The sequence below is a fragment of the Oryx dammah genome, unplaced genomic scaffold (genome assembly GCF_014754425.2).
Source record: "Oryx dammah isolate SB20612 unplaced genomic scaffold, SCBI_Odam_1.1 HiC_scaffold_2, whole genome shotgun sequence".
Lineage (NCBI taxonomy): Eukaryota > Metazoa > Chordata > Mammalia > Artiodactyla > Bovidae > Oryx > Oryx dammah.
In genome coordinates this window covers 183573172-183582983 of record NW_024070186.1, presented here as the reverse complement: position 1 = coordinate 183582983, position 9812 = coordinate 183573172, and the positions used below count along the sequence as shown (strand labels likewise).

Genomic DNA, 9812 nt, shown 5'->3' with positions numbered 1-9812 from the left:
TCCAGGCATCTCTCAGTCCCCAGCCCCCAGGGTAGCCAGGTTCAGGTCAACCCACAGTAGGCTGACTTCTCCTAGCCTCTGAGATCAGGTCATACTGGGGGACCCTGCCTGCCACCCCCAGCAGCCTCATATCGTCCACCCTCACCAACAGGACAAGGAGTATGTGGGGTTTGCCGCCCTCCCCAACCAGCTGCATCGCAAGTCTGTCAAGAAGGGTTTTGACTTCACACTCATGGTGGCAGGTCTGAGGGTTTTGGAGAGGGGCCTGGTAGGGGGTCCTCAAGAGACCTTGGCTGTCCCCTCACCTGACCAGCTGGGCTTGACCTGTCCACAGGGGAGTCAGGCCTGGGAAAGTCTACTCTCATCAACAGCCTATTTCTCACCAACCTCTATGAGGATCGGCAAATACCAGAAGCCAGTGGTAAGATGCCCCTCTCCTCACCACGCTGCCCACGCCCTCTGACCCCTCTCCTCCCAGACTGCACACTCTTCCTTTCTTTCTGGGTCTCCCATGACATTCTGGGGAACTCAGGCAGCTCACTGCTTTTCTCTGAGACTCAGTCTCCTCCCCTGAAAAATGGGTGGGGGGCAACTGTGAGTCTGAGAAAGGAAATTAGTCCTGCTTCAGACCCCTCGCCAGCTCCCTGACCTCTCCCCATCTCATAGCTCGCTTGACGCAAACGCTGACCATCGAGCGCCGGGGCGTGGAGATCGAGGAGGGGGGTATTAAGGTGAAGCTGACTGTGGTGGACACACCTGGCTTTGGGGACTCAGTGGACTGTTCAGACTGGTGAGGAATGGGGGAGAGCCCAGGGCTCAGCTTCCCAATGTGGCTACTCTGAGACCGAGGGGTCGGATTCAGGGCTGGTCTGCCCTGCCCTACTCACGTCCCTGCAACAGCAGGAGCTGTTTCTGGTGGTCTTGGGGCCCCAAATGCCTTGTGCTTCCCAACATCTCACCTGCCAGTTTCCTCTGACATCTTTGGTTGGAGCCAAAGACCCTGCTTCTTACCCCCACAGTCCTGGCTAGCCTTGCCCCCTGCCCTCCACTGCGGTCCAGATCTCTGACTGCCGGCACTCTCCCCACACCCCCAGCTGGCTGCCTGTGGTGCGCTTCATCGAGGAGCAGTTTGAGCAGTATCTTCGGGATGAGAGTGGCCTGAACCGGAAAAACATCCAGGATTCCCGTGTCCACTGCTGCCTCTACTTCATCTCACCCTTTGGCCGGGGGTCTGTGGGACACCCTAGGGGGTTGGGACATTTGGGGAGGGGGGGCAGAGGGTGGGTCTCTGTGCCCTGAAACTGAGCCCTGACGAATTTCTGGGTGCAGGCTCCGTCCCCTAGATGTGGCCTTCCTCCGGGCGGTGCACGAGAAGGTCAACATCATCCCGGTCATTGGCAAAGCAGATGCCCTGATGCCAAAGGAAACACAGGCCCTCAAACAGAAGGTATGTGTGGTGGCTTCTGACCTTTGGTCTGCACATGAAGCCAAAAGTCATGACAAAAGCTGAACTCAGCTTTGACTTCCTTGATCTTGGGGTAGCCTTTTCGGAGCGTGACATGTCAGGCTAGACTGGAAGAAAGTTTTTGAGAAAGGTGGGTCATAAGCTGCCTCAGGAAGCCACATCTCTGGAGGCTCAGAATAGAATCCCTGGGCTGGATGCTTGGCTAAGATCTGTCTGAGGGCAGGAGTGTGGACATAACGACCCATGTTATCCGTCTGGCCCCAGGATGCTCACCATGCCCCCATTTCCCCGCTTCTTCAGCGCCCTCTCCCACTGTTTCCACTTATGTCTCTCTCTCCTGGTCTTTTGGTGTCTGCTCACCTTCAAAACTTCCCAAACATCAGTCTTTTCCCTCTTAGGGTAAGGTCTCAGTTTTTCATCCTCTATGTCTCTTTCATGGAGAAGGCAATGGCACCCCAGTACTCTTGCCTGGAAAATCCCATGGACGGAGGAGCCTGGAAGGCTGCAGTCCATGGGGTCGCTAAGAGTTGGACACGACTGAGCGACTTCACTTTCACTTTTCACTTTCATGCATTGGAGAAGGAAATGGCAACCCACTCCAGTGTTCTTGCCTATAGAATCCCAGGGATGGAGGAGCCTGGTGGGCTGCTGTCTATGGGGTCGCAGAGTCGGACACGACTGAAGCGACTGAGCAGCAGCAGCAGCGTGTCTCTTTCATCGTCTGAGATTTTGTTTTCAGTCTTCCTGGATGCCCTTGTCTCACCATCTTTGTTTTTCACGCCTTCCTCTCGGTCTCTTTCATCCTGTGTCTGTATCTAGATCTCACAGTCTCTGGTGGTCTTTGTGGCTCACAGCCTCTGTGTTTCTGTCTGCATTTGTTTCCTCCAAGATCCGGGAACAGTTGAAGGAGGAAGAGATCAATATCTACCAGTTCCCCGAATGTGACTCTGATGAGGATGAAGACTTCAAGAGGCAGGACGCGGAGATGAAGGTACAGAGGCAAAGCAGGACGAGACTGAGAAGCCAGGGGAGGTGGATGTGGAGGTGGGAGCTGAAAAAGGTTTCTGTCCACGGGGCGGGGAGAGGATGGAGATCGTTGACTCCTCCCCTCTAGGAAAGCATCCCTTTTGCCGTGGTCGGTTCCTGCGAAGTAGTGCGGGACGGCGGGCCCCGACCGGTGAGAGGACGCCACTACTCCTGGGGCACTGTAGAGGGTGAGTAAGGCTGGGTACGCGTTCTGAGCCCAGCAGGGAGCCCAGGCCGCCTCCCAGCCAACCGTATCCAACATGTGAAGTTGGGGAAAGTTCTGTTCCCAGGGGTCCTAGGAGCCCCAAGAGAGGTCCTTGGGCAGCCGACCCGACCTAAGTTCCCTGACGCTCGCGGGTCCGCCCCCCAGTGGAGAACCCACATCACTGCGATTTCCTGAACCTGCGACGGATGCTCGTGCAGACACACCTGCAGGACCTGAAGGAGGTGACGCACGACCTGCTCTACGAGGGCTACCGGGCCCGCTGCCTACAGAGCCTGGCCCGGCCTGGGGCGCGGGATCGAGCCAGCCGTAGGTGAGAGCCAGCGCGGACAGTTAGGTGCTTCCAAGGCCCCACCCTCACTCACCATGACTTCGACCTTCACCTTCTAGACCTCTCTCTCCCAGGGCCTTTCTTTCCCCATCCCCTTTGCTTATCTCCCTAACCTAAGGATATGGCTCCGCATCCTAGCCTCCAAACAAACTCCAGATCCTGTCTCGCAGCGATGACTCAACCAAGGCCCTCGCCTTTGATTCCTTTCCTTCTCTCCCATCCCCTAGTAAGCTTTCCCGCCAAAGCGCCACAGAGATCCCGCTGCCCATGCTGCCTCTGGCAGACACGGAGAAGTTGATTCGCGAGAAAGACGAAGAGGTGAGCTTTCCCCCAGACCAAGACCCCCAAGTCCTCTTCGGAGTCCCTCTCTGGCCTCGCCCGGACCCAATGCCTGCAATCTTGCCCCGCACAGCTGCGCCGCATGCAAGAGATGTTGGAGAAGATGCAGGCCCAGATGCAGCTGAGCCACGCTCAAGGCGAGCAGTCCGACGCTCTCTGAGGCCCCCATCCGGGTTTTCTTTATCTCGCCTCCGCCTACGGTTCGTCTCTTGTCCAATCCCTGAGCCCCAGGCTGCCAGGCGCCTAATCCCGGAGCCCCTGCCTGTAAGGCCCGCCCTTCTAGGGGGCGGGTTCTCAGGTTCTCCCAATCCTGGAATTTGTAGCCCCGCCTTTGGCTCCGCCCTAGCTCACTTCTGGAGCGCGACCTCCTCTTCTAACCCTGAACACCCCCATCTCCTCCGCACTTCTCCCTGTCCGTGACTTCAATAAAAACTGAGTTTCTCTGAGGCCACGCAAGTCTTCTCTTTCCCAGCGGGAATAAGTGGCGAGCTTAGCGGGTGGAACCGCTCCACCCAGGCCTCCGGGCCACTATTTATTAATTCATCTGCTGGGCACTCCTTTCGTGCCAGCCGGTGTATCTGCCCAGCCTCCCACCTGAGTCCCACTCACACACAAACGCACTGAAGGCGCCGCGGATAAGAAACGAGACCCTTTCAATTTATTAGGAGTCTGGGTGGGGAGGTCGGACTGGCAGGAAGGCGTTGACTAGCAGAGGCCGCAAAGGGTCCGCTCTACTCCTGGTCCTTGGCGTCGCCATGCGTGATGACGTAGCAGATGTTCTTGTAGTCTACGTTGCCGCCCACGTCGGGGGGGAAGGCAGCCCACATGTTCCTGATCTGCGGAAAACAGGCAGAGTATCACCAACTGGTTCCTTACGTTCCCCTTCCCCCATCCTTCCGCTTCTCCCAGACCCCTCCTCCACTCACCTCTTCCTGGGAGAAGCGGTCACACTGCGTGGTCAGCAGCTCCTCCAGGCTGGAGAGAGGTAATTGATATACGGGAGGTTTGAGATTGGACTTCGTGATTCCTTTCCACGCCCTCCCATCTCATCCCCCTTGCCATTGCCAGTCTCATCTTGAAAACCAGGGTCACTCTGGATTCCTCACTGGTCTCCCAAACACTCTGACCTCCCGTTTTGCCCTTCTTCCTGTGTCCCATCGCCCATTTCCACAGTCCTGATTTTTCCCTTATCTCTGTGCTGTGCGGTGCTTAGTCGCTAAGTCGTGTCCGACTCTTTAAGACCCCATGGCTGTAGCCTGCCAGATTCCTCTGAAGAGCTTCTCAAGGGATTCTCCAGGCAAGAATACTGGAATGGGTTACTATGCCCTCCTCCAGGGGTTCTTCCCAACCCAGGGATCAAACTCAGGTCTCCTGCATTGCGCAGGCAGAGTCTTTACTGTCTGAGCCACCCTTATCACTGGCAGTGCCTATTATTGGTGGGAACTGAAAGAGGCTTTCTGTGTGGGAGCAGCTGGAGTGTGTCACTTACAATTGCTTCTTGATGGTGCCTTTTCCCTCAGGGTCTAAGACCTTGAAGGCTCCAGTGATCACATCCTCAGGGTCGGCACCTAGAGGGGGTCAGAGGGCACATGTAGCTGAAAGGTTGCTAAAGGGTCAGTCCCTGAAAGTTCTGAGGAGAGGCAGCTGAGGGGTTGGACCAAGGACACGTCATACTTCATTTACCTTTGAGCTTCTCCCCAAACATGGTCAGGAAGACAGTGAAGTTGATGGGCCCACTGGCTTCCTTCATCATGGCGTCTAGCTCCTCATTCTTCACATTGAGACGCCCTGGAACAGGGTTGGGAAAGCAGGGGCTGGAGTGGGGTCTTGCAGCCAGAGAATAATGCTTCCTATAAATTCAGATCATCCCATCCATTTTTATTTTTTTATCCCATCCAATTTTATCCTGGATAGACTGAGTCCCAAGGTGGCCTGGCAGGACTGGGACCCACAGCTGCTGAACTCCCAGGACTCTGCAGCCTTGAATCTTTACAGGTAGAGGAGGCAGCTCACCCATGGCTGCAAAAGTGTCCCGCAGGTCTTCCTTGTCAATAATGCCATCCCGGTTCTGGTCAATTACTGTGAAGGCCTGTGGAGGGCAGAGGCAAGGAGAGATTAGGTCTCCCGTGGCCAAGTTTCAGCATCCTTACTCCAGGCAGATCAGATTCTGAGATTCTGGTTGCCAGCCAGAGGTCCTCTTACACTCCAAGCAGGGAGGGGAGTAAGGAATCTAAGCCCTTCTCCTTCCCCCAAACAGGTGCACATTCCAGGGAGGGGTGGGGGGAGGGGCAGCAAGGGGTGCCTTTGGTCAGCCTTCAGTCTCCCTTCTCCCCACACTTACCTCCTTGAACTCCTGGATTTGGGTCTGATCAAACATGGAGAAGACATTGGAGCTTCCGCCCTCTGCTGCTGCCCTTCTCTTGGCCTTCTTGGGTGCCTGAAGGGTGAGGGTTGGGCAGAGGGGTTCATGGACCCATCCTTACTCCTCTGGAGGCAGTGGATTCTTTGAGTTCATTCTTCTAAAGCAACTCTTCTGGCTCTAGGCTTCCCCTTCCTTACGACTCTTTGCTGAGGGGACTTGTTTCAGTTGGATTGTCCAGTTTCTATCTGAAGCCCTCAAGTTCCCATCCTTCCACCCTACCCAACAAGTGAAATGTTTCTTGCCTTCTGAGTGCCCTGAGCCTGGCTCCTCTGAGTCCTAGACTTGCTGTGTGTCCCTGATCCACTTATTCACCTTGTCTGAACCTCTACCTTCTCATTTATAAAATGGGAGTGGGAATCCTGGCCTGGCTGGTTCCAGGGGATTTAGGAAGGTGGAGGAGTGTGCTTTCAGAGGGACTGGGCTCCTGAGAGTGGAGTGTCTGGGCAGATTATCCTTGATTGGGTCCTTTAGGGCATCATTCTATATATTCCCCATTAACGATACCAAGAAAGGGAAGATTCATCTTTTTTCCTCTTGCCAGACTTGGAACCAGCTCCTTTCTTTCAAGGAGTGAGGCTGCCCTGAGGTCTGAGAGATCTGAGCTTGGGCTGGGGGATTCTCACTCACCATGTCTTAGGTCTCCTGGGGGCAAGGCAGTGGCTCTGGCTGGAAAGGAGCAGAGAGTCCGTCCGGAGCACTCCCTCTGGAGTTATATAGTCCTGCCCCAGGGAGCCCTTAACATACCACTGTAACCTTAGCCCTGTGGGTGCCCACCCCAGATACCAAAATAGCCCCGCTCAGGACCTCTCCTTTCTTGGAGGGCCAGCAGCAGCTGGAGCCTAGCGAGGGACAAAGGAGGGAGGGTGTCTTGGGCGGCATGTCTCGCTAGGACCTGGGCAGGAAGGGATGTTCTTTCTCCTCAAAGGAGGCTGGAATGTGCCAGTGTTCAGAGAGGGCCCAGGCTGAGACACAGGACTAGGAGAAAGAGGAACCAGGCTCCTGTATCCCTGCAAGGTTTAAACCCAATAAATTTATTAACCAGCAATAGTGTACCAGGCACTGGACCATACTTCAGTCTCCCTTCTCCCCATATTCACCCCTGAACTCCTGGATCTGGGTCTGATCAAACATGGAGGCATTGGAGAAGGGAGGCTGAAGGCTGACCAAAGACACCCCTTGCTGTCCCTCCAAGTGCACCACCTGGGTGCACTTGGGCAAACACAGTCCTCCTCCATTGTGGAGTTCACAGTCAAGAGTATGTATGTGTCTGGGTAGTGACAGATTAAAAGTGAGAAAGAGCTATCTGGGGAAGCTGAAGGATCAGGAAGTCTACATCCCCTTCAAGGAGAGGGGGTAGTCTGTGAGGGAAGATGTGGGGCATGGAATCACTAAGTATGAAGAGACTCGACAGCCTGGAGCAGAGATCCTGCTCTGTGACATTGGGTTTTGTGTTCCAACTCTCTGGGCCCTGGTTTCCCGCTCTGTAAAAAGGGAAGGTAATTCCCAGGCCAAAGAACTTGTGGATGTGAACATATTGGGAAACAATTAGTGATGTATGATCATTATAATTTCTTTTGTGTGTGTGTGTGGCAGCACTGCACAACTTGTGGGATCTTAGTTCCCTGACTAGGGAGTGAACTTGGGCCCTTGGCAGTGAAAGCCTGGAGTCCTAACCACTGGACATCCAGGGAATTCTTACAATCATTACAATTAATATTCAGGCCCTGCCTTGGTAGAACTTACAGTCTACAGAGAGGGTAAATGCAGAAAATGACACACCAGTTGGAATACAGAAGTAGAGGGCATAGCAGGCCTGTGTAGGAGTACTGAAATGACCTTATGAAGGCTGCTAGAAGTGTCGGGTAGAAGTGGAGGAACAGGCATGCTAAGTGGGGGGCAAGGATGGGCAAAGGGCTGGAAAAATCAAAGATCAGAAGTGTTCAGATCACCAGAATTGGGATGGGGCTTGAGCAGAGGATACAAGGGCCTGGACACCAGAGATTGGAGGGTCTTCAATGCCAGAATGAGGGCTGAGACCTTGAGAGCCTTGAAAAGTTTTGAAACAGGAGAAAGACATGGTCTAGTGTGAGTCTTTAATCACTTTTTTGAATATGGATGTAAAAGTTGGAACTCAAGAGGAGGGGAGTCAAAGACACCAAGAGAGAAGCTAATTAATCACCTCCACCTTGGTGGCTGGATGGCCAATGGCTTCTCTCTCCAATCTGGGCAAGAACCAGCTTGGTTGACTGTGAGATTTTGAGGTCCCCTCTCCCAACCCTCTGGGCCTCAGTGCCTGTCCATTCCACACAGTGGAGGCCTGGGGAAACAGTGGCTAAGGAAGCCCCAGAAGGTTCAGTGTTGGCAAGGACACTTATGTCCCCTCCTCCTCTTGCTCCGTTTAGGACCTGATGTCCTGAAGAAGTTGCCTCCTCCCTGCTCCCTCCTCCAGACTCATGCCAATGCCTCTAAGACAGTTTCTTTTCTGGGCACTGAGGTCGAGCCACCTGTTGTCTCTAAGAAGGGAGAAGGAGCCACCCTAAACTTAGCAGCTGCCCTTGGCCTCCTGCACTGGGCCCTCCCTGCCTCAGTCAACAGCTGCCTCACCTTATAAGGTTACCATGGGGGTCCAGGCGCAGGGAAGAGCCCACTTCTTACTGGGTTGTGGGAGGGGAGGAGAACTCAATAGAGGGGAATGGAGGAAGTGCTTAGGAAGCTTGGGCCTAATGGAAAGTGGGGAGTTTGAAGAGAATGAGATCAAGAGCGGCAGATCTCAGACACTGGAGTTCACAGGATATGAGTCTGAGCTGGGGAAAGGAGCCTCAGAGAACTCAGAGACCAAGGAACTGGGAAACTGGGAGCTAGCTAGGCCTGACTGAAATTTCAGGATGGTGGATTTTGCACAGAAATTGGAGCCCTCCTGGGGCTGAATCCTGAATCCTGGGCCCCAGGGAGATGGAGCCCAGAGAGAGGAGGGGCTGGTAAAGTCTGGGCTTTGTGTTTGTGGTCTAGGGTAGCCTGGGGTGGGGTGCGGGGGGAGTAGGGGGATTATGAGATTGGGGTCTGGTTTCCTAGCAGAAAAGGAGGAGCACAGAACGGTGTGTCAATGAGGAGAGAGGCATCCAGAGGGTTTGTTCTGCATCCTCCAAAGAATAAGAACAGAGATATGGGAGTTCATGGTAGTGGGAATCCATGATTTGGGGTCTGGGATCTCCACTAGAATGGAGCAGGCACTCGGAGGATGAGTTCTGAGAAACCGGAGCCTGGATTCTGGGAGGAGCTCAGATAGATAGATCTAAGGACAGGGACCTAGGGGTTGGGATACCCACAGGAAATGGTGGGTCCAGAAGGATAAGTCACTTACAGGATTTGGGGGCTCTTGTTATAGTCACCTGGGGTTTGTAGCGGACTGGGATAAGAATTAGAGACAGAGTGAAGGGCAAGAGTACTCGGTCAGAGAGCACCTAATCAAGTGCCCCGTAGTGGGTTTGGGAGCTGAAAGAACTAGCCCAAGAGGGGACTCAGGCAGGGCAGCGTGGCGCTTATTGGCTAAGGGTTTCACCAATGCCCCCGAACCCCGCCGCTCTCAGCGCTGTCCCCAACTGTCACCCCCTCCCGCGCTTGTCTCCGCCTGTCACCGACATCCCTGGTTTGGCACCGCCTGCTGGTAGCACCCCCTTCCTTTGGATGTTGTCATTGGCTGAGACAGCTGTCTCTCTTCCTCCCTTATCACTAAAGTGAGAGGATGCATTCATTGGCTGACAAGGCAAATTAATCGCAAATTTGGCCCGCCCCTCGCAGCTGTCATTCCTTCCGGACCTTCTTGGGACACCCAAAGAATCCCTCAGCTGCTATTGACTGCGAATACTGTCCGTCACCGCCCAAATAGTTATCTCTGTCTGTCAACCTGACCTCCTCCCACTTCCCTTTTCATTGGCTCCCTTTTAACCATTCTTTTCTAGATAGGCCCGCCTCTTCTCGCACATCACCCGCCTCCTTCCACGGTCTG

At 54.4% G+C, this 9812-nt stretch overlaps 2 protein-coding genes across 3 annotated transcripts; one reads left to right on the top strand and one right to left on the bottom strand.

The window, feature by feature from the left end:
* SEPTIN1 (septin 1) lies at window positions 1-3832 on the top strand. Its single transcript, XM_040259307.1, has 10 exons — window positions 1-242; window positions 335-421; window positions 667-790; window positions 1095-1229; window positions 1330-1447; window positions 2355-2456; window positions 2580-2679; window positions 2862-3027; window positions 3273-3363; window positions 3458-3832. The coding sequence occupies exons 1-10, from the start codon at window positions 233-235 to the stop codon at window positions 3542-3544; spliced, it is 1020 nt and encodes a 339-aa protein (XP_040115241.1). The 5' UTR covers window positions 1-232; the 3' UTR covers window positions 3545-3832.
* Window positions 3833-4020: 188 nt separating this feature from the next.
* On the bottom strand, window positions 4021-6540 carry MYLPF (myosin light chain, phosphorylatable, fast skeletal muscle). 2 transcript variants are annotated; one of them, XM_040259671.1, is made up of 7 exons: window positions 6434-6540; window positions 5726-5821; window positions 5398-5473; window positions 5068-5172; window positions 4874-4952; window positions 4311-4359; window positions 4021-4220 (listed from the first exon to the last, which is right to left on the bottom strand). In XM_040259671.1, the coding sequence occupies exons 1-7, from the start codon at window positions 6434-6436 to the stop codon at window positions 4116-4118; spliced, it is 513 nt and encodes a 170-aa protein (XP_040115605.1). In that variant the 5' UTR covers window positions 6437-6540; the 3' UTR covers window positions 4021-4115. The 2 variants fall into 2 exon arrangements, with proteins under 2 accessions (XP_040115605.1, XP_040115614.1); XM_040259680.1 differs by having other exon boundaries at window positions 5726-5887; window positions 6434-6514.
* Between the last annotated feature and the right edge of the window lie 3272 nt (window positions 6541-9812).

Excerpts from the sequence above, each read along its gene's own strand:
- MYLPF (XM_040259671.1), bottom strand. Across the intron at positions 4,360-4,873 it reads GGCACCATCAAGAAGCAATT|CCTGGAGGAGCTGCTGACCA; the intron begins GTAAGTGACACA and ends ACCTCTCTCCAG. Across the intron at positions 4,221-4,310 it reads ACCGCTTCTCCCAGGAAGAG|ATCAGGAACATGTGGGCTGC; the intron begins GTGAGTGGAGGA and ends TGTTTTCCGCAG.
- SEPTIN1 (XM_040259307.1), top strand. Across the intron at positions 422-666 it reads GCAAATACCAGAAGCCAGTG|CTCGCTTGACGCAAACGCTG; the intron begins GTAAGATGCCCC and ends CCCATCTCATAG. Across the intron at positions 3,364-3,457 it reads TTCGCGAGAAAGACGAAGAG|CTGCGCCGCATGCAAGAGAT; the intron begins GTGAGCTTTCCC and ends TGCCCCGCACAG.